The sequence below is a fragment of the Oncorhynchus clarkii genome, chromosome 10, assembly GCF_045791955.1.
Source record: "Oncorhynchus clarkii lewisi isolate Uvic-CL-2024 chromosome 10, UVic_Ocla_1.0, whole genome shotgun sequence".
Classification (NCBI taxonomy): domain Eukaryota; kingdom Metazoa; phylum Chordata; class Actinopteri; order Salmoniformes; family Salmonidae; genus Oncorhynchus; species Oncorhynchus clarkii.
In genome coordinates, this window is record NC_092156.1 from 54359395 (window position 1) to 54383415 (window position 24021).

The 24021-nt window shown below is 41.7% G+C and overlaps 1 protein-coding gene across 1 annotated transcript in view; it reads left to right on the forward strand.

Moving 5' to 3' along the window:
* Nucleotides 1-7250: 7250 nt before the first annotated feature.
* Nucleotides 7251-24021, forward strand: part of LOC139418791 (neuromedin-K receptor-like) — a 35251-nt gene continuing 18480 nt past the window's right edge. Inside the window, exons 1-3 of the mRNA XM_071168501.1 lie at nt 7251-7938; nt 15665-15853; nt 17255-17405. Coding sequence (XP_071024602.1) covers nt 7565-7938; nt 15665-15853; nt 17255-17405 — 714 coding nt within the window. The 5' untranslated portion in view covers nt 7251-7564. The remainder of the gene's footprint in view (nt 7939-15664; nt 15854-17254; nt 17406-24021) is intronic.

The window sequence follows — 24021 nt, forward strand, 5'->3', positions numbered from 1 at the left end:
GGCATAGACTCTACAAGGTGTCGAAAGCGTTCCACAGGGATGCTGGCCTGTGTTGACTTCCAATGCTTCCCACAGTTATTTCGAGCTGGCTGTTATGTTAAGTCTTTTGTCGTGCCCATTCACCCTCATGAATTCACACAATCCATGTCTCAATTGTCTCAAGGCTTAAACATGCTTCTTTAACCTGTCTCCTCCCCTTCATCTTGAAACCCTTGTTAGTGAACAGCTAAAATAGTTTTTATATAGTAACTCTATTTATCAATGTACCAATCCGGCTTCAGGAAGAAGCATAGCACAATGACAGCAGCCATGAAGGTTTTAAAAGATATCACTGATGCTCTTGACACAAAAACAGCACTGTGTCTCACTTTGTATTGATTTTGATACAGTTGATCATGCTATACTGAGGCAGAGATTGTCAAGCATAGGTCTTTCGGAGCATCCAGTTGCATGGTTTGATTGAAGTGGATTTAATAAGTGACATCACTAAGGGATCATACCTTTCACCTGGATTCCCTTGGTCAGTCTATGTCACGGAAGGAGCAGGTGTTCTTAATGTTTTGTACACTTAGTTTATATGCAAATTATATTCAGTTCCAGCTGTTGCTGTGGTGTTGGTAGTACCAAAGGGCACATAGGTGGTTGGGTGAGACTGAGCTGGTGTGAAAGGTTGATGTGTCTAGAGGGGACTCTGTCAGGTTGTACCGGTTGGCGCTGACATGATGCTTCCTCTCTCATGGAGGTGCAGCACTACAACTTAGTTTCCACCCTGAATATTGCTCTGTTTAACTACTGTTTCACTTCATTTTCTGATTGAGTCTGGAGTAGGTTGTGCAGGTTGGAGCTTTCAGAATCCTTGCTCTCTCAGGAAGGTGCAGTATTATGGCCTGGTTTCCACCTTGAATATCACGTTTTACTATTTTTTACTTCATTGACGGATTCAATCTGGAGTCAGGTTGTACAGGTTGGAGCTCGGGGTGTGCCGAGTAGTCAGACAAATATTCTGGATTTGATTATTATCTGAATATTTTTTGTAATTATCCATGATGGAGAAAAACACTTATTTCTGGGTGAAAGCACGCAGCTTTCTCATGCCAGGCAGTCATGTGCGAGGTTCTACGTGATCTAAATAACTCAACTAGCTAGTTTTCCTGTCTGTAAACAGAAGGGCTGGCTGTACGTTGATGCTGCTGCTCTGATTGGAAAGGAAATTAAAGGGAAAGGGGGATACCTAGTCAGATGGATAGAGTGAAGCTCTATCTCTCTATCCACTCGCTTCATAATTTCACAAGATCAATATTCCCTGCACGTTTTCGGTCTGATCATGCAGTTTGCTGCTACCTGCTACCATAATAAATCACATGGCAAGGACGTTTGCTATCAGGCTATCAAAGTACATCATATCTAACAAGTGGGACAAGGGTAGAGAAAAAATACGAAACTCTTATGCGCAATCTGACTGTGTGACAGCGAATTTGCCTACCTGCTGCAAATTGAGGACACAGACACAGACACACACACACACGTCACACATTTGTTGGCGCGCTGCTCATAATATGCAACGTTTTTGCAGTGAGAACACGCAGGCAGGTATTTTTCCCAAATCTATTCAAACCAAATCACATTTTATTGGTCACATACACGTGATTAGCGTGTTATTGAGGGTGTAGCGAAATTCTTGTGCTTCTAGTTCCGATAGTGCAGTAATATCTAACAAGTAATATCTAACAAATTACACAACATACAGTATACCCAATACACACAAATCTAAGTAGGAATGAATATACATACGGACGAGCGATGTCAGAGCAGAACGGACTAAAATACAGTAGAATAGTATAGAAAACAGTATATACATATGAGATGAGTAATGCAAGATATGTAAGCATTAAGTAAATGAGATACCGTAGAATAGTATAGAATACACTATATACATATGAGATGAGTAATGCAAGATATGTAAACATATTCAGACATATTAAAACACTTCCGCTTTTTCTGATCACGAGTATCATCTGATCCGACTCGACTATCAACTGTCAATTTACGTGTACGAATATGGGCATGTCGGCACAGCCATAGTTGGAGCTGACAGAATTCTTACTCTCTCAGGGAGGTGCAGTACGATAGCCTGGTTTCCATCCTGAATATCACCGCACTGTTGCACTATTGTTTTATGTCATTCACTGATTCAGTCTGGAGTCCGGTTGTAGCGGGTAAAGCTAACAAGAGATGGAGGAGGATGCTTACTCTCTGTGGGAGTTGCAATACTATAGACTGGTTTCCACGTTGGATGTCGCTCTGTTTCCCTATTGTTTTACGTCCGTTCACTGACAGCCTGGAGTCATTTAATCTCGCCGGCTCCACCGAGTGGGAGGAGATTTCACGTCACAGAATCAATGGAATGTTCTGAAACTCATCCAGTGAACCTGTTTTAGTAGAGAGTGCCTGGGGACTGATCAGAAAATTAACTACCAAATCAGCTTCCTTTTGGAAACTAGTGTCTGGTTTAGATCCATGACAGCTCCAGCCTGAATCAGCGAATGAAGGGAAACTTCGGGGTGGATTCCAGGCTAGTGCTACCTCAGTTTATTTTCGGTTGCAGAAGATTAGAGACAAGGGTTCGCTTACAAAAACAACCATATTTCCACATTTAGAGTTCAACATGTTAACATCACCTTTTCTTATGTGAGGAGAATCACATGTTTTTACCTCACATGTGAATTGCAGTTTCACATGTGAAATTGCAAGTTCACGTGTGTAAAACAATGTCGTGAAAATCACGTTTGCCGTTTCACATGTAAGAAAATTCCATATGTAAAACCTCACGTTCACATGTTATCCTTATTTTTTATCCTGTTTTCCGGTTTGTGTGCATGGTTACGTTTAAAAAAATCTATATATAGCATGTTTAACTAAACTGTGTTGAGTTTCCTAGTCATTTTGGTGTATAACTTATTTGTTTCCACAGGGTGAAGAAATTGTCAGATTTTCCCATTTGCAGTGCATTCAGAAAGTATTCAGACCTCTTGACTTTTTCCACATTTTGTTACGTTACAGCCTTATTGTAAAATTGATTCAATTGTATTTTTTACTCATCAATCTACACACAATACCCTATAATGACAAAGCAAAAACAGGCTTTTAAACATTTTTGCAAATGTATTAAAAATGTCAAACTGAAATATAACATTTACATATTCAGATCCTTTACTTAGTACTTAGTTGATGCAACTTTGGCAGCGATTACAGCCTCGAGGCTTCTTGGATATGACGCTACAAATTTGGCATACCTGTATTTGGGGAGTTTCTCCCATTCCCATTCCCAGATCATCTCAAACTCTGTCAGGTTGGATGGGGAGCGTTGCTGCACAGCTATTTCAGGTCTCCATGTCCCTGCCTCTGAAAAACATCCCCACAACATGATGCTACCACCACCATACTTCATCATAGGGATGGTGCCTGGTTTCCTCCAGACGTGACGCTTGGCATTCAGGCCAAAGAGTTCAATATTGGTTTCATCAGGCCAGAGAATCTTGTTTCTCATGGTCTGAGTCCTTTAGGTGCCTCTTGGCAAACTCCAAGTGGGCTGTCGTGCCTTTTACTGAGGAGTGGCTCCCGTCTGGCCACTCTAACATAAAGCCCTGATTGGTGGAGTGCTGCAGAGATGGTTGTCCTTCTGGAAGGTTTTCCCATCACCACAGAGGAACTCTGGAGCTCTGTCAGAGTGACAATCGGGTTCTTGGTCACCTCCCTGACCAAGGCCCTTCTCCCATGATTGCTCAGTTTGGACGAGCGGCCAGCTCTAGGAAGAGTCTTGTGGTTGAAAAACTTCTTCCATTTAAGAATGATGAAGGCCACTGTGTTCTTGGGGACCTTCAATGCTGCAGAAATGTTTTGCTACCCTTCACCTGTCTTGGAGCTCTACGTACAGTTCCTTTGACATCATGGCTTGGTTTTTGCTCTGACATGCACTGTCAACTGTGGGACCTTATATAAACTGGTGTGTTCCTTTCCAAGTCCTGTCCAATCAATTTAATTTACCACAGGTGGACTCCAAGTTGTTGAAACGCCTCAAGGATGATCAATGGAAACAGGACGCACCTGAGCTCAACTTCGATTCTCATTGAATACTTACACTACCGGTCAAAAGTTTTTCTTTATTTTTGCTATTTTCTACATTGTAGAATGATAGTGAAGACATCAAAACTATGAAATAACACATATGAAATCATGTAGTAACCAGAAAAGTGTTAAACAAATCAAAATATATTTTAAATTGGAGATTCTTCATATAGCCACCCTTTGCCTTGATGACAGCTTTGAACACTTTTGGCATTCTCTCAACCAGCTTCATGAGGTAATCACCTGGAATGCATTTTTCTTGAAAGTTAATTTGTGGAATAACACTTTTTTGGTTACTACATGATTCATATGTGTTATTTCCTAGTTTTGATGTCTTCACTATTATTCTACAATGTAGGAAATAGTACAAATAAAGAAAAACCCTTGAATGAGTCAGTGTTCTAAAACTTTTGACCGGTAGCATATATAAATAAGGTATTCTAAAAACCTGTTTTCACTTTGTCGTTATGTGGTGTTGTGTGTAGATTGAGAGAGAAAAGCATTTAATACATTTTTTAATAAGGCTGTAACGTAACTAAATGTGGAAAACGTCAAGTGGTCTGAATGCTTTTTGAATGCACTGTACTTGAGTGTAGCTACGCTAAGTAGCTAGCTCACTTTTGTATGATTGTATTTACATGTGCACATATGAACCACACTAATGATGTGTATTTTAGAAAGTTACTTTTGAAGAAATGTGTATCTAGTGGTCGCATGCTAATTGCTAACTGCTAGCTAGCTTTGTGATAGGCGATGACTAGTCTTCCATTTCGTCCTAGCTAGCTATTTTTAGCTTCTGTTATTGTTAGCTTTCCATTGGTTTTTGCTTTATTTAATATTCAGGCATAAAATGGATTTAAGTGTATTTGTAAATGTGTGTTTGCTACTGGAATTAATGTGAACAGATACTTTTCTACAAATAAATCATTTTGAATTATGGCTGTCAGAATTAAATCAGTTAATTAAAGTTGGTTAGTGCTAAGCGATAAGTGCTTTTTGAAGTCGGCCCGGTTTCGGTTCGATAAAAAATAAATAAACACGGTATTCGCAATTTTATTTTATTTTTTTACATTAAATGCACTATGCATTACATGGGTTGAATGCTTAACAGTCCTATTGTCACGAATACCATCGAAGGTGGCTCCCCTTCCTGTTCGGGTGGCGCTCAGCGGTCGTCGTCGCCGGTCTACTAGCTGCCACCGATCCCTTTTTCCTTTTAGTTTGTTTTTGTCTAACTGTTTTCACCTGTTCCTTGTTGGGGTTTTGGGATGGGTGTTATTTAAGTTTGTTTTGCCCGCTGGTGTTTGTGCGGGCTTGTTGTTATTGTTACGTTTGTGGTGTATCGTTGTCATTTGGGTTTTCGCTGTCTGGGTTTTGTAACTAAGGTTTTGGGTGTGTTTGCACCTGTGTTTAGGGCTTCACCCATGTTTGGACCGGTTACTTTGTAGAGGACATTAAAGCGTTTTTTCCCGTTTACTTTTGCTCTCTGCGTCTGACTCTACACCCATCACTCACCCACCGTTACACCCATGATGGTAGTAACTGCACAATACTGTCTGCTTATCAACCATCATTTATTCAGATGACTTTACTTTAATAAAAAATGTCAGTTGTGTAAATTACATTTGATTTAGGCCTGTTTGATGACGTTATTATTTCATTCCAAGTCATCATTTAATCTCTATAGAGCTGCTTCCTATGCTGTCTTTAAAGTAAATAAGGCATACTTTTATGACTGCTGAATACCAACCATCATTTTTAGATCAAGTAATTTCAGGTAAAGATACCTCATGAATCAACTATTCTACCCCTCTCGATCGAGCATTCTTCGGCTTCTTCTCTCTGCTTCAGACTCGACAAGTAGGGGCGCAATGGATTATGGTCATTGTAATTACTTACCATGTTTTCAGGGCTAAACCATGTAGAATATTGGCCTTTTGGAAACCACAACTCCCTACTACATCGGCAAAGTTCGGGCTTGATCTGATTTCTCTCTTGGGTAACTGCGTATTGCGTCACAAAAAAAAATTGAGCGAAATGGAATTAAAATAATAGAACCGACCATTAGTTGTTTAAAAAACAAAAAAGAACCAACATTTTGGGTAATTGCTCAGCACTCAATTTTAGCGCACTCTTTTTTTTTGTCGTGATTAATCGCATGGTCTGAAAGCATTTAAAATACACTGAAAACATCCAAAATACATAATCTATACAGCAAAAAACAATGATGCAATGTAAAGAAAATGACAATGAGTCTAAAGAAAGTGTGCTTTACCAATTTACCGAAATTTGCTAACAGATACTTTACACAAAGTCAAAACATATTCTTGTAATGCTTTTGATATAAAAAATCTTAAATTACAGCTCAATTCGAGCAAATTCTGAATTTGGAATTAACAGTACATTGGGAGAGAAACGCATTGTTGGCCCTCTTGGTCTAATGGTCAAGACATTGGCTACTCCAGTGGGAGACCTGGGTGCTAATCCTGCCATTGACAAAGCACATACAGTATGTCAAATGTAGAATATCACATGTGAAGTGTTGGGAAACAACCTCTGAGTCATGTGAAGCTTCACAGGTGTCCAAAAACCGTGTGTCTGATTGGTGACATTTTTCACGTGATTCATTCAAACATATGTCTTCATACTTGTATCTGAAAACCACATGTATTTTTTTTCAGGTGATTTTGTTGACTTTATTTTTGTAAGGCTTGGGCTGCATCAACCTAACATGAGATGCATGCCATCATGCCATGGTGGAAACATTTAAGGTATATGACCAACAGGCTACTGTTTACACTTAAACATGAAACATATCTCCCAAAAGTAAATATTTGCATAGATATCAGTAACAAATCAAATCCCTAATTGTTTGATATTTGAATGCATGCTGGGGATTTCCAAATATTCAAACATCATGTTGTCACTAGGGATTGTGTTTTTTAGGTTTACTGAGTGTTGGCAGACGCCTGATCCGACCGATTTGTCACGCACAGAGTTTAAAATTAGGAGTGCCAGAATCAATCGAGTTTTCTAGCCTATTTGTGCCTGTGCCAGCTTCTACTGGTGGTACGTCATTATCTGCGCGCACAGTTTATACTGCATATGCTTGGGGGCCCCGCGGTGCCATCGCGCTCACATTCAACAGGAGGCAAGTGGTGGATGCGGATGGAAACTTATACTTCGTATTTGCCATCTTCACCAAAGTAGAGGCATGCACTCAAATCTAAAATTCTAAATGGGATGCGTTCAGGCGACTGCGGTGGAGTCGAAGCTGACATGTCTTTTTATTCAAAGTTAAGATAATTTTTACTGGCGTATTGCGGATAGGTGCGTTGCGCGCGGTGGTGCAGCTAACTACTCTGTTTCTCTAAAGATTTCAAGGACACAGCCTGAAAAAATACTTAGTCCACAGTAGGAAGTGACAATTGAAGTCACAATGGCAGCTGTGGCACTCAATGGATCGAACATAACAACGGGGAACTTTACGAATCAGTTTGTTCAGCCGCCTTGGCAAGTTGCCCTGTGGTCGGTCGCCTACAGCTCCGTTTTGGCGGTGGCTGTGTTCGGAAACCTCATTGTCATATGGATAATTCTCGCCCACAAACGAATGCGGACAGTCACCAACTATTTCCTTTTGAACTTGGCATTTTCGGACGCATCCATGGCCGCCTTCAACACATTAATTAATTTCATATATGCTGCCCACGGAGACTGGTACTTCGGAGAGGCTTATTGCAGGTTTCACAACTTTTTCCCCGTCACCTCCGTGTTCGCAAGCATCTATTCGATGACTGCAATTGCCGTTGATAGGTAGGCAACTGATGCTGATCATGCCTACTTTTTAAATCAATAATGGTATTTATGTATTATGATTAACTATGAATTATTATGATTATGATGGTGATATATACACTTTATTATTCAGCACTTCTCATGATTCTTTACAAGCATTTTCCACCAGTAAAAAAAACATAGGATTCACTCTTCATGGTGATGCTGGTGAGGTTGTAGGGGACTGGTATCCCCCCCCCCCCCCCTCCCCTCCCCCATCTCCCTCAAGTTGTTATTGAATGGAGATCACACACCGTGGCTGCATTTTTTTTCTGTTTAAGGAAATGTACGTTTCATTGTTTATTCTATCTAGGCAGTAGGCTGTGTGTGTGTGTGTGTGTGTGTGTGTGTGTGTGTGTGTGTGTGTGTGTGTGTGTGTGTGTGTGTGTGTGTGTGTGTGTGTGTGTGTGTGTGTGTGTGTGTGTGTGTGTGTGCATACCTGCATGTGATGATAGTGTGTCGTGTGAGTTAGTGTGTGTGTGTGTGTGTGTGTGTGTGTGTGTGTGTGTGTGTGTGCGCATGCCTGTGTGTGTGCATGCCTGTGTATGTGTGTAGGGTATATATTGTGTGTGAGCGTGTGTCTGTGCATGCATGCATGAATGTTAATTTGTGTGTGTGTGCGTGCCTACGTGTGCTGGGGAGGGCAGTCTATTGCATGTGTAATCATGAGTTTGCGAGTGTGCATGATGCATGCCTGTGTGTCTGTGCATGTGGATGCCTGCGTACAAGCATGTGTGTACATTTATGCCTTCGGAGTCAGTGGAGAGGTTCAAAGCAGCACCAACCACAGAGGATAATGATTTATTTTTATTTTTAAGATTAGTAACTGTGAAATTAGCAATGCTTTCCATCTTCTTGATGGAGGTCAGGGCAGGTGAAAAATATTTCTCAACTTACCTTGGCAGTCATATCAAGAGACATGGATTATCCAGACTACTGCCATCTGTCCAGACCATCAGAGCACAGCTGTATTACAGGCTCTATGTTGGAAATGTCCTTGTGATTCAAACTGTAAATCTAGACGGCGCTGGTGTCAGGTTTCTGTAGTGTTTTCTGGCATATCAGTAACTGCAGGTTTGTCATCATTATGGCCCTGCTACGCTATAGCCGTCGGGCATCTGGTATTGCCGTCAGTCATCAGCCCATTGGGGGAATGCTTCCTTTGAAATCACTGAAAGCTGCTATACTGTCCATGTTGTGCTCGCGTTGCGTCACGTCCAATGGCAGCGTTGCGAGCTCAATAATCTCTGAGGTTCAGTTCTCGGTGGCTGACACACGTGTTAATTCCATCTTGTGAATTTAAATAATCAGAAATAAAGTTGATTTTGGTTGCATATGGCCTCCACTAGACACCATTGGTTATTTTAAGCCAAGAAGATACTGTCGAGAAGAAACTCTAGCTAGCTACATTGATTATTTTCACATTGTATACAAAAGCAACATGTGTAATCAGAGGATCATTTAGTACAACCGCTAGCAACAATTTAATGAGTACTTGTGAGAAACTGGACTAAAGCTATTGCACTTATGCATAATCAATGAATATGGTACGGTAGGGAAAAATAGAATAAGGACGCTCTTCCCCTCTGCTCCTCTGCTCTCAAAACAACACGCTCTGTGTAGCAGGTAGAATGTCACATTGACACGATGTCACATTGACTGATGGCCTGCTTGCATGTGGGGTGGCAGAGTATTGTGTGTGTGTGTGTGTGTGTGTGCGTGCACGGGCGATCATATGGTTGCATCTGCGTAGGGGGTGGCAGTGTAGCGTGTGAGTGCGTGCACCTGTTTGTGTGTGTAGGTATACACTCATATGACCAAAAATAAATACAGAAACGCCAGTAACCACTCTTCACTAGCCTTTACTGACACTCGAGGAAACCAAAACCTACGTTTGGACAACGCCCCTAATTACAGTCGTTTGACAAATTGGCACAAGCCCGCACTGTTATTGGACATTGTCAGACGCTAATATCTTATTAATGGCATCTTCAGGGGTTGTCACTGGGGAAGCCTACACACATCCATTCCGGTGATGGAGGTGCCTCTGAGGGTTGTGTTAGTGTGCGTCCACTTCACATCAGTTGACCATTCAGAGAAACGCTACCCCTTAGATAAATGTGTAGTTAAATATTGATAGTATGCTTGGATCTGCGCTGCCTTACCAACTCCTATGGTCATTATTATGCCTTGTCATGGCTTGATTGTGATCATAGGAGCTGGCTATAGCACAAACGGATCTGGTGTTAACTATGAAGTGCATTGATATACAGTGTATGCACTGTATACACAGAGAGTCATCTCGGCTCTCCTCTTATTTCTATAAGAAATTGATTGGTTGATTGGTTGCAGTGAATTTAAATGATTCACTCATTTGACAGCAGATTGATTGGAATTGGCGTTTTAGCTGAGTAGTATTCACTCAACGGGGTGTCAGTCAAACACTATGAGTTGCTGTCCTACTGTTGACACCATTCTCCGATAGTCTGCTAAAGAGATGAGACAGACAAGACAGGACTTGTTGTTTTGACCTCAAAGTGAATTGTTTCCCGACACAACAGGCCTGAAGGGTTGTTTATACCCTAGCCGAAGCCAGATGCCAGACTTGGTTTGTAAAAATAACGCACGCACGCACACACACACACACACACACTTCCATAAAAGGCATGCATGTACACACACACACCCTTGCATCAAACACAAGTGGCTTGGCACACACAAAACACACACACACACACACACACACACACACACACACACACATCCCCAATTACTCTCGTCACTTAATGAGATTATCATTTCAAATGGGACCCTGCTGATTTGATATTGATCAATATCCCCATGTTACATCATATACAGTGGGGCAAAAAAGTATTTAGTCAGCCACCAATTGTGCAAGTTCTCCCACTTAAAAAGATGAGAGAGGCCTGTAATTTTCATAATGGGTACACTTCAACTAAAAAAAGCCTGAAAATCACATTGTAGGATTTTTAATGAATTTATTTTCAAATTATGGTGGAAAATAAGTATTTGGTCACCTACAAACAAGCAAGATTTCTGTCTCTCACAGACCTGTAACTTCTCCTTTAAGAGGCTCCTCTGTCCTCCACTCGTTACCTGAATTAATGGCACCTGTTTGAACTTGTTATCAGTATAAAAGACACCTGTCCACAACCTCAAACAGTCACACTCCAAACTCCACTATGGCCAAGACCAAAGCGCTGTCAAAGGACACCAGAAACAAAATTGTAGACCTGCACCAGGCTGGGAAGACTGAATCTGCAATAGGTAAGCAGCTTGGTTTGAAGAAATCAACTGTGGGAGCAATTATTAGGAAATGGAAGACATACAAGACCACTGATAATCTCCCTCGATCTGGGGCTCCACGCAAGATCTCACCCCGTGGGGTCAAAATGATCACAAGAACGGTGAGCAAAAATCCCAGAACCACACAGGGGGACCTAGTGAATGACCTGCAGAGAGCTGGGACCAAAGTAACAAAGCCTACCATCAGTAACACACTACGCCGCCGTGTCCCCCTGCTTAAGCCAGTACATGTCCAGGCCCGTCTGAAGTTTGCTAGAGAGCATTTGGATGATCCACAAGAAGATTGGGAGAATGTCATATGGATCAGATGAAACCAAAATAAAACTTTTTGGTAAAAACTCAATTTGTAGTTTTTGGAGGACAAAGAATGCTGAGTTGCATCCAAAGACCACCATACCGACTGTGAAGCATGGGGGTGGAAACATCATGCTTTGGGGCTGTTTTTCTGCAAAGGGACCAGGAACGACTGATCCGTGTAAAGGAAAGAATGAATGGGGCCATGTATCGTGAGATTTTGAGTGAAAACCTCCTTCCATCAGCAAGGGCATTGAAGATGAAACGTGGCTTGGTCGGTCAACATGACAATGATCCCAAACACACCACCCGGGCAAAGAAGGAGTGCCTTCCTAAGAAGCATTTCAAGGTCCTGGAGTGGCCTACCCAGTCTCCAGATCTCAACCCCATAGAAAATCTTTGGAGGGAGTTGAAAGTCCATGTTGCCCAGCAACAGCCCCAAAGCATCACTGCTCTAGAGGAGATCTGCACGGAGGACTTACAGAAAACGTTTGACCTCTGTCATTGCCAACAAAGGGTATATAACAAAGTATTGAGATAAACTTTTGTTATTGACCAAATACTTATTTTCCACCATAATTTGCAAATTCATTCATTAAAAATCCTACAATGTGATTTTCTGGATTTTTTTTCTCATTTTGTCTGTCATAGTTGAAGTGTACCTATGATGAAAATTACAGGTCTCTCTCATCTTTTTAAGTGGGAGAACTTGCACAATTGGGTGCTGACTAAATACTTTTTTGCCCCACTGTACTGTAGAGCTATGGTGTGATAATGGAGGAGAAGTAGTGAGTGTGAGCCACTGGTATCTCCTGCAACGCTGCGACAACACAAAAGGAGCACCCTTTAGGCTCTGCTCTCCATGACCTTCCTGCAGCCGAGGCAGACAAATTCCATATTTTTAAGTGTCCCTTCAATTTGATCACCCCATGCCAGAGATGAGGAGAACAAGAGAACATAGATTTGACCCAGATTGAAACACATAACCTCCAGTCGTACTTGTTGCATGGCTGAACTGATGTGCAGCGCAATCCAGACAGTCTGTCGCATTGGAAATGGCACAGGGTTGTAATGTGGTGGCCAACCGCAAATGTGCCCCCCCTTCTATTAAGGGCAGAATGTGCCCCCATTCCACATTCCACATTCCATATTTCCTGTGGAAGTAAAACTCATTTCCTGTGTGAACAGCACTTCAGATAAGACTCCTACACACACCTATTATAAGAAAAATGGCAAGACATCCTCCCACACACACTCACGCTTAGCGGGAAGAGTGTGACGAGGTGCCAGTCTGTCAGCAAGTGTATTCTTTGAGATGGGACTGATTAGATTTACCATTGTTGGTAGTTGACACTCTTCAAGCAAGTTCCTCACTTCATTATTCTTTGTTGTTCTTAGACGGTCATGTTAGGCACAGCAGCCCATAACTGATGTTACCGGCTGAGACTATGCAAGTTACAGAATCATTAAAGATCCAATGCAGATGTTTTTTTATCTCAATATCAAATAATTTCTGCATAAAAATAAAGTACCTTACTGTGATTGTTTTCAATTAAAATAGTCAAAAAGAAACAAGAATAGCGTCTTAGCAGAAAGCAATTTCTCAAGTAAGTTAGCTGTTATTGGCAGAGGTGGTGTCACCAGGCAGGATAAAACTCCATCCCAACAAAATAGGCTGAATTTAGGTGGTCTTTTCAAACAGCTCTTACACTTAAAGGTCATTATCATAATTTTCAGAATTTTACAGTATTATTCCAACCTCATAGTGTGGAAATATATATAGAACACAGATAAATCCAGTTTTTGACTGCACTGGACCTTTAATGAATGAAATGCTCAAATTCTTTCATTGCTAATTTTGTGATGCAAAGGGAGAGTAAGACATTTTAGAAGACTGATGTGTAGGCTACTGCAGGATTTTCACCCTCTACCATTTTCATGCATTACTTCCACCCTTGATCCCTTTTATGCCTAAAGAAATGACAAAATGCTTCATTGCAAGTATCAATTTTGGTCGAGGCTGCCCTTGGGTATTGCTTTCGCCTAAGAAAAGGACGTCAGGAAAACACCATAATGAGATTTCTGTGATGAAATACAATGAAGCCCTGAAAGAGCAGCCCCTTGCGTGGTTCGGCTCTTTTAATCAACCAGTAGTACTGTACATACGCACGCACGCACGCACACAACGCACGCGACGCACGCACACAGACTTCATTCACCTGGACTGCTACTGAAGTTAAATTGACTAATTCTGAATTCCTCTCATCTCAATACCAGGGCCCAAGTGCCACTCAGACTAAATGCCAAGTGATTACAGACGAGTTAAGGGACTGCACGGACTGCTCTCTAGTGTCTTCCCTTTGAGGGATTTCCGACTGTCATTGAGGTGGCAGCCAGGGCTCTGAAAGTTATCAGAAACAGAGTCCGGAAGGGAACTTGTCTGTTAGCGAGGCGCTTCATTCAAGGAAAGGAGATGATAATTAGCATTAGCATCAACGAGCCATGGCTCTCAGTAATGGACAGTCATAAATTGAGGCAAATCAGAGGACACAGCAGCATAATAAAGTGTGTCCCCAGGCTTACAGCGTGTTTAGAGTAATCTCCCACTAATTTGGCGATCCATTGTTTCAGCTTTGTCCGTGGCTTTGTTCTAAAGCCTCTGGTTTGATATGAATGAATCCTTGTTACAATAGAGACCGCCAGACCTCAAGTGGAACATCTTTTTGTTTTGGAAACACAGGAGACCAAGACAGGAGCAATTCCTTCTTAATTCAGTACAGGAATTGAATTAAATCATTCAAATTGCATGTCAAACATGTTATATAATCTTCACCCATTCATTTAAGTAATTTGCCACTTCTAAAACTAAATTAACCTCTCTGGGATACTCGGGACGGTAGTGTCCCACCCTGCCAACAGCCAGTAAAAGTGCAGGGCGCCAAATTCAAAACAACAAAAATCTCATAATTAAAATTCCTCAAGCATACAAGTATTTTACACCATTTTAAAGATAAAATTGTCATTAATCCAGCCACAGTGTCCGATTTCAAAAAGGCTTTACAGCGAAAGCACCACAAACGATTATGTTAGGTCACCACCAAGTCACAGAAAAACACAGTCATTTTTCCAGCCAAAGAGTGGTGTCACAATAAGCAGAAATATAGATCAAATTAATCACTAACCTTTGATGATCTTCATCAGATGACACTCATAGGACTTCATGTTACACAATAGATGTGTGTTTTGTTCATGGAACTTTAGATAAACTTCTCCTTAATGTAACCACTGTGTCAGATTTTTTTTTACTTTACGGAAAAAGCATACCATGCAATAATCTGAGTACGGCGCTCAGAGCCCAAACCAGTCAGAGAAATATCCGTCATGTTGGGTAGTCAACATTAGTCAGAAATAGCATTATAAATATTCACTTACCTTTGATGATCTTCATCAGAATGCACTCCCAGGAATCCCAATTCCACAATAAATGTTTGATTTGTTCGATAATGTCCATCATTTCTGTCCAAATAGATACTTTTGTTAGCGCGTTTGCTAAACAAATTGAAACTCACGAACCGCGTTCACTAGGACCAGACAAAATGTCAAAAAGTTCCGTTACAGTCCGTAGAAACATGTCAAACGATGTATAGAATCAATCTTTAGGATGTTAACATAAATCTTCAATATTGTTCCAACCGGAGAATTCCTTTGTCTGTAGAAAAGCAATGGAACGAGAGCTAACTCTCTCATGACCGCGCGTCACGAGCCTGTGGCACTCTGCCAGACCACTGACTCAAACAGCCCTTATGAGCCCCTCCTTTACAGTAGAAGCCTCAAATAAGTTTCTAAAGACGGTTGACATCTAGTGGAAGCCTTAGGAAGTGCAACATGACTAATATCCCACTATCTTCAGTAGATTAAATTAAATTAAATTAATGAGCGGACTTCCTCTGATTCAGAGGGGTTGGGTAAAATGCGAAGACCCATTTCAGTTGAATGCACTCAGTTGTACAACTGACTAGGTATCCCCCTTTCCCTTTCCTTATGTTTGCCCTTCAACCCCATTTCGACATCTTGACCCCTGCAGGTACATGGCCATCATCCACCCTCTGAAGCCACGGTTGTCGGCCACAGCCACCAAGGTGGTGATCATGTGTATCTGGGCGCTGGCTGTGGTGCTGGCCTTCCCCCTCTGCTTCTACTCCACCATCCGCATCCTTCCCCGCCGGACCATCTGCTATGTGGCCTGGCCCCGCAAGGAGGACGACCCCTTCATGTGAGTAACGGCACCTTTAGCCCAGTAGCCTCCTTTGTAGACTAGCCTCCTTCAAGCCGTATAAAAAATATACACAGTATATACAGTTGAGGTCAGAAGGTTACATACACCTTAGCCAAATACATTTAAACTCAGTTTTTCACAATTCCTGTCATTTAATCCTAGTAAGAATACCCTGTTTTAGGTCAGTTAGGATCACCACTTTATTTTAAGAATGTGAAATGTCAGAATAATAGTGGAGAGAATGATTTATTTCAGCTTTTATTTCTTTCATCACATTCCCAGTGGGTCAGAAGTTTACATACACTCAATTAGTATTTAGTAGCATTGCCTCTAAATTGTTTAACTTGGGTCAAACGTTTCGGGGAGCTTTCCACAAGCTTCCCAAAATAAGTTGGGTGCATTTTGTCCCATTCCTCCTGACAGAGCTGGTGTAATTGAGTTTTAATGACTCCAACCTAAGTGTATGTAAACCTCCGACTTCAACTATATCTTTAACATTTCTTTGTTTATTGGATTGAGAGAGATAGAGGTGAAAGGTAGGAGAGAGAGTGCTGAAAACACAGTAGGTCATATTTGAACTCATGCTGGCCGTGGTACATCGTACCAGGCCACCTCATTCTAGACGTCTATACGACTACTTCATATGAGACGCGTTTAACACCCTCTTTCATCATCAGAAGTGTCTTCATTTCACTCAGTTTTACATGGTTACACATTATGGTAGCTTATGCATTATGGGAACACTGCTGCTTCCTCGCCAAACCAAGGTTCATGAATTGAGGATCAAACTGAAGTGAGGAGGATATTCAGCAACTCTTGCAGGACAGTGGAAGTTGATAGAAAAGCGTATTTATTGTTATTTCACCTTGTGGCCTTCTTCAGGGTTGCATTATGGCAGCATTATGGTGCATTATGACAGCCATATTGTGCCGGAGCGCTCATCACACATTGGCTGTGACAATGGAAAGACGTGACTGTACCAGTTGAGATAGAGATGATTAGCTTGCCCTCTCTAGGCTAGCTTAGCATAGCCCTTCTTTTCAATCTTCTCTCTACATGTCAATGTGTTATCTCACCTCATCCCTTTTGCTGTGTTACAGTATAAACACATCATCCTATTAGCACCTACAGTTGGCTTCTCTCTCTCACCTTCTGCTTTTCTCCTCTCTGGAAGTATACACTGGTCCTCTCTCTCTCTCTCTCTCTCTCTCAGATTTGAACTGCTCTTTTTATCAGGTCTAGTTTACCTTACCCATATTTTCCTCCCTCCTCTCATCCCTTACTGCTCTGCCCACATATCCTCTTTAAAAATGGGCCAGAGCCATTTTGCTCGTTGTTGTTTCTAATCAATCATCTTTGTTTACATTCTGGTTTTCTTCTCCTCCCTGTCGTGCCCAGGTTTCATATCCTTGTGATGCTACTGGTCTACCTACTGCCCCTAATGGTAATGGGCATCACCTACACCATCGTCGGGGTGACACTGTGGGGGGGAGAGATCCCGGGGGATTCATCTGACAACTACCACGGACAGCTCCGGGCCAAGAGGAAGGTAAATCCATAGCAGACCCAGGATAATAACCCACGACACAACAAGCACAATGTATTTAACGATGCTCTGTCAGTACCACTGACCCAGAAAAGGCATCTCTGGTTCTGGGGTGACAGCGCTTCAGGTCTCAGGAACTTTAAGGCAGTAGCAATGCTATATACGCCATCCACAAGGATTTTCACAGACAGAGAGATTAATTGTTGTGTAATGAGTTTTTGACTGGATCTTCAAAGTGCCCAAAAAAATCACTCTAGTGAGTTGGCAAAGGGTTAGTGTACTAGGGCGACATACAATACATCAAAACACACATACTACACACATACTGTACTAAGGGGACAAACTCAGTGTGTTTATAACAAGATAATGGAGGTTTTACTGTATCTTTATGTGTTTCTTCATTCACAATAACTATTACGTTACAGTCTGGGTCACCTAATCCATCACATTGGTCAATCTCCGCAGACGAAAACCTAGCAACACAACCTGATCGCTGCAACACAGCACAGACCTTTAAGTCTATGAAAAACGAATTTGAGACGTTAGTTTTTTCTGACTCGTGGTCGCCGTTCCTCCATCGACCTTGTTTTTTTTGACGTAGTTGCTTTTTGACATGCAGCGCTAGCTTTGAATGCTAATGGACTCCTGAGGCACTGTGAGCTTGGCCCTCCATCTCGTACTGATGTCAAAAGTCAACACTTGGATATACTCTCCGGACTGTCTACTCTATGAGTCACAGGCAAACTCAGACAGTGAGAACAGTTGACTTGTCAGTGTTGTTTTCTGCTTTTGAGAATAAAATGTGCTTCCTAAGAAAGTGGTTGTGTTAAATAGAAACCGGAAAAATTCATTGGAAACTGTCCCAGATTTTTGGTACACACTCCAATAAACAAATTTTGTTTGGGATTTTGACCCATTTTGTCTCTTAGAAATTTGTGTCAATGGGATTCAGTATCGACCACAGTGGGTGGGTCAGGCCCTGTCCATCCTGGCAGTAAGACTAAGAGGCTCCTTAAAGGGGCAATCTGGGATTCAAACAACAACAAAGCTGGCACCCTACCACTTTTTTGCTAAACAGCTAAGGTATGGGGCTAGATAAATGTAACCACTCTCAAATTCATAGATGAAGATATGGATGCAAGAACTGGCCATCCATTTGAGTTAAAACATGTTTGTACTAATTCCAGATTGTCCCTTTAAACTGGGAAGCCTGCTGGGCAAATGGCCTTAGGCCGACAGGCCGACAGGAAATATGGGAGATGCACATCCACTGGGAATTAATATGAGTGATAAGGATTGGACTGGAGGCACTAGAGTGTCCACACTCTACAGACCACAGAGACAAGAGAGATTGAAGTTGGCTAAAACACGAACGGACCAGGCGAGGCTATTGTATGTGAAGAGACCTTTCTATGTATGAGAACAATACCTCTGGATAAACCATAGAGTTTCAACCGTGAGAAGGTCCCCTCCACCCCCAGGCCCATATTCATAAAGCATCTCGGAGTTGGAGTGCTGATCTAGTATAAGTTTTGCCTGTAAGATCACAATGAACTAGATGGTAACTTTACATGAAGTAAAGTAGTTGGGCTTGATTTAGCTCTTTAAAAGTATTTTTGTGGTAGTGGAAGAAGTTTTACTTGACTATTTAAAGCAAAGCAGTTACTGTACATATAGTCAAAGTTAAATGTAGAAAAATAATTGGTCTGATTACTTTGATATACTACTATATATCAATCGTATTACTTTGGACTGTTGCGGCAGTTAGATCACACATTTAATCAGAAATAACTATACTAGGACTACTACACTTGTATACACTCTGCTACTAGAACACGACACTATATGCAAACTGTAATACTAGAACACAGAAGACAATGAGGCATTGCTTAAGTTTTATACAAATAAACCCCCCCCCAACAAATCACTATGTATTTGGATGAGAGTCCTCTCTGGACTGGAGGGAGATCAGTGGGAAGAGGGACCTACTGGCGGGAAAAGGGGAACCCCTTCCCTCTGAGCACCTTTAAACCCAAGGGGGACACACATGTTAACTGAGCATAGTATACATAGGGCCCTATAAAATCTATATTTTTTTTGTTGCCTGATTCGTCTTGTTTCTTCCCATATTCCGTTTCCTCCAATTCGTTTTTTCATGTTTCATTTCCCTCCCCATTTTTTAAAAAGTTTTTGCTCTCAAAACCACACGTTGTAAAGAGAAAAACAGCACCATTGGATGTTCTAAGTCCATAACAATGCGTAAACCTCATCAAGGGTTGCTTTTGAGGTCTGGAAAAAATATACATTTAGATTTTGGGTGTGTTTTGCAAGAGTTTGCAAAACAAATGGCCTTTAGATTGATATCATTCTACCAGGTACAGTATGCATAGGCCACTTCGTAGTTAACATTTAATTGAGAAGGTTTTTCATTTCCACCAGAAGTAGTTTATTATTAGCATCATCACTATTGGCTACACAAAGTGTAGACACACACACACACACACACAAACACACACACGTTCCTGTGCTGTTTCAGAAAGCTGCAGGAAAATACAAATTACTGATGCTGACTGACTGAACCGAATAGACTACACAACTCTCCTTCATATTTAAATGTCTATGTTGACCCGTGTAAAAATTGAAAGAAGTTTTCACACGCAATTAAAAACAACAAGCCTACGTATCAGATTCTAGTGTGTTGTTATTAGGGGTGTGGCAACCTGGCTATACTCGTATTCGTATCCATAAATTGACAGTTGATATTCGTGAACGGAAAAGGGTTTTATTATGCCTAACTATCTGCAGGTTTATAGAACAAAACAGCTGCAGATTAGGAACAGCATGCGGATGTGTGTGACTGTGTCTGTGTGTCTTGTCCTCCATACTTGGAGGGCAAGCTGGCAGACAAGTTTGCTGTCACTCAGTCAGGATGCAGATCAGCGTTTCTTCTTCTTTCCCTACTCTCACTTCGCTTGTTAGATATAATTCACATTGATAGCTGCTAGCAAACGTCCTCGCCTATTGATTTATCATAGTAGCAGGCTGACAGGAGGCCGCAGTAATTTATATGATTAGACCGAAACATGCGCTCAGAAGTGATTAGGTGAAATATGAAGCGAGTGAACGGAGACGGCTTCCATCTATCCAATCAGGGTAGCACTCTTCTATTTACAGACAGGAAAACTAGCCAGTTGAGTTATTTAGAGCATGGTGTACGATACTGAGAAGGAAGACGACGCGCTCTTGGATTGGCTGCCTCCTTGTAGCTTCTTTCTTGGTGTTCACAATTCTTCATCATCATTACACTATTGTTCTAAATTCAATCACCCTCCTCATGGTTTTGCCTTCGCTGTCCCATGGGCTCCTCTGTGTGTGTGATTATTAATAGCAACGGTTCTGTTTGGGACCTCAGTGAAGAGACATGAGAGAGCTGTTAGCTGACGTTAGCTAGCTACTTTACATCACTTTAAACTCTGACAAACTGCTGTAACTTTTGATTGTTAGCAGATCTTTTTGTTCCGATTTGAATAGTAGAGAAGTAGTGTACGATTTCATATGCTCTAACTTTTGGCAAACTTGTTGGGAAAGTGGGTGTCACGTAAACGTCTGTCAGACCAAAGATGTTAAATTGAGTTAAAGGAATTGGTTCTCTCATCTTTCAAGTAAAAAACAAACATGGCGGCGTGCACAAACTACCCATCGTCGGATAACTTTAGATTACCAAAAAGTGTTTTACTCAATTATTTCGATCAATGGTGAGCTCACCCGTGATGTGATGAATTATAAATAGTAATTGCTATTGCCTAATTCATATTGTAGTTTCTGTCACCCGAGAGTTATCTAAATATGACTGCTTGTGTTATGTTAATCTTTTCTCAGTTAGCGCTAGGACAAATGTAGCCTACATTTTGCGGTTTGGAGGATTGTATTTCTCTGAATGTCTGAACATTACATCCAAAAATAAACTGTTCACATTCAGGACATAACTTTGTAAGGACTGTGTTTGTGCAAAATGTTTCTGAAAAAACAGTGGCCAGCTCAAATGCTGACTGTTGCATCAATCGAAAAACACTAAACAACTAATGACCACAACCACAAAACGACTGACCACCACCACTGACCATAACTACTGAACACAACACCCCACCTCTGACCACAACTATGGACCACAACATCAACTGCTGACCACAACCACACAACTACAGAACACCACAACTACTGACCAAAACTACAGACCACACAACTATTGAACCACACAACTACTGACCATAACCACACAACTACTGACCAAATCTACAGACCACTTCTAAATAAGCATTCTAATCACACTGGTTTGAGCGTACGCTGCAGGGACCACTGTAGAATGATCACACCTGTTTCTTGGGACGTGTGAAAAGGTTAAAAAGTATCAAATATATTTTGTTTATTTAAAAAGTATAAGATCAGCACTCCTACTCTGAAGCGCTTTATAAATATGGGCCCAGGTGAATGGGGTTCAGATAAGGTTAGGTGCACAGAGACAGTCTGAGTAGGGCGTTAGTGGCCTCAGGTACTGTTCTGCTCTGTCAGGCCACACTGACCCTAGCTGTTTTCCTCTTAAGTTTCTTATTATCCTGTTTTCCAAAAATGAAATCAAAATTTGCTTGAGGAGTAGAGAGCACTGTATTGTCATGATCTGGATCCATTTGATGCGTACATACTGGATTATCTTTACAAGCCAAAGGTACTGTTAGACGAATGCCTGAATAATGGAAAATTGTGTACCCATGGTGCTGATCAAGTGCTGATCATGGTGCTGTGGATGTTCTTTGGCATTAAACATATCTTGAATTGAACTGGCGCTGTCTAAAGGTTTCCTCTATTCCTCTATTCTGGGTTATTCTCTAGCTAGAGGACTCCTGATATAATTATTGTCTTTATATTTTGTTGTCTGGTACTGTCTTTATTTAACTGTCTTTCTGCTTTAAGTGCTGCCTGTGTTCCCAGCAGCGTACTTGGTGGTTAACGTGCAGATTATTGTTGACACATCAACCAGGATTAAGGGGGGCGGGGCAATTTGTGACTGTTGTTGTTTTGGTAATCAGTGGACGTATTAGAGGGGGAGTGGTTTCTCCTCTCCTAGGCAATTCGCACCGACCAGGAGGTATGCCCTTCACCTTTGCAAGGCAATTAGCAATTAGTAGTAGTTCTTCAGACGCCCCTGTTTTCTCAGCGGCAGCTGAAACCGATGATCTCGTTGCAAAACTAAGACCGCCACTGAAACAAAGACGGTTCTGCAGAGTTGTTTGAGGTAGGAAAGAGAGGAAGGCTCCACACCACTCTCACTTGTATCTTACCTAGATATTTTCAGATGTGTGTGTTTTTATACCTGTTCACCCATCTCACTGAAAGCTGTCCAGATCCTCCCCACCCCTTGGCTGCAACCCTTCTAATTTAATGTACCCTGTGTGCACAACCCATGTGGGATTCCTGGTCTCTGCCGATCTGCTGTCATAAACGCGGAGTTCATCTCAGCCTATTGTGCCCTTCAGTCCCTTGACTTTTTGGCCCTGACGGAGACATGGATCCCCACAGAGAATAGTGCTACTCCAGCTGCTCTCTTCATCTGACTACATTTTCTCTCATAGTCAGAGCTTCTGATGGTGGCACAGGGCTACTCATTTCTCGTAAGTGGAGGTTTTTTATTTTCTCCCTCGCTCATCTGTCCATCTACTCATTTGAATGCCATGCTGTCACTAACTTGTGCACTCAAGATTGACAATTTTGTCATCTTATATCATCAATGAGCTTGACACCTTGATCAACTAATTTCCTGACAATGGCTCACAGCTCTTTGTACTTGGCGACTTCAACCTCCCGACGTCTGCCTTCAATTAATTTATTTCTTACTCTTTCTTTACCCTCCTTGCCTATTCTGACCTCACCCTTTCCTAGTTCCCTCCCAATCACAAGGCAGGTAATACGCGTGACCTCATCTTTACTAGAGGCTGTTCGGCCCTCCCTTCCTGCTTTGTGGCTGAGTGACTAATTGTGAGCTTACAGAACAAGGCTGCGGGCAGCTGAGCGAAAATGGAGGAAAAACAAAACTTCCAGAGGACCTATCAAACTTTCACTCCCTCCTCTCTACCTCTTCCTATGTATCCACTGCTAAAGCCACATTATATCACTCCAAATGTCAAGCTTCTGCCTCTAACCCTAGGAAACTATTTACTATCTACTTGGTCACCTCCCTGATCAAGGCCCTTCTCACCCGATTACTCAGCTCTAGGAAGAGTCTTGGTGGTTCCAAACTTCTTGCATTTTAAGAATGATGGAGGCCACTGTATTCTTGGGGACTTTCAATGCTGCTGACATTTTTTGGTACCCTTTCACAGATCTGTGCCTCAACACAACCCTGTCTCGGAGCTCTACGGACAATTCCTTCGACCTCACGGTTTGGTTTTTTGCTCTGACATGCACTGTCAGCTGTGGGACCTTACGTATACAGGTGTGTGCCTTTCCAAATAATGTCCAATCAATTGAATTTACCAGGGGCGGCAGGGTAGCATAGTGGTTACAGCGTTGGACTAGTAACCGGAAGGTTACAAGTTCAAACCCCAGAGCTGAAAAGGTACAAATC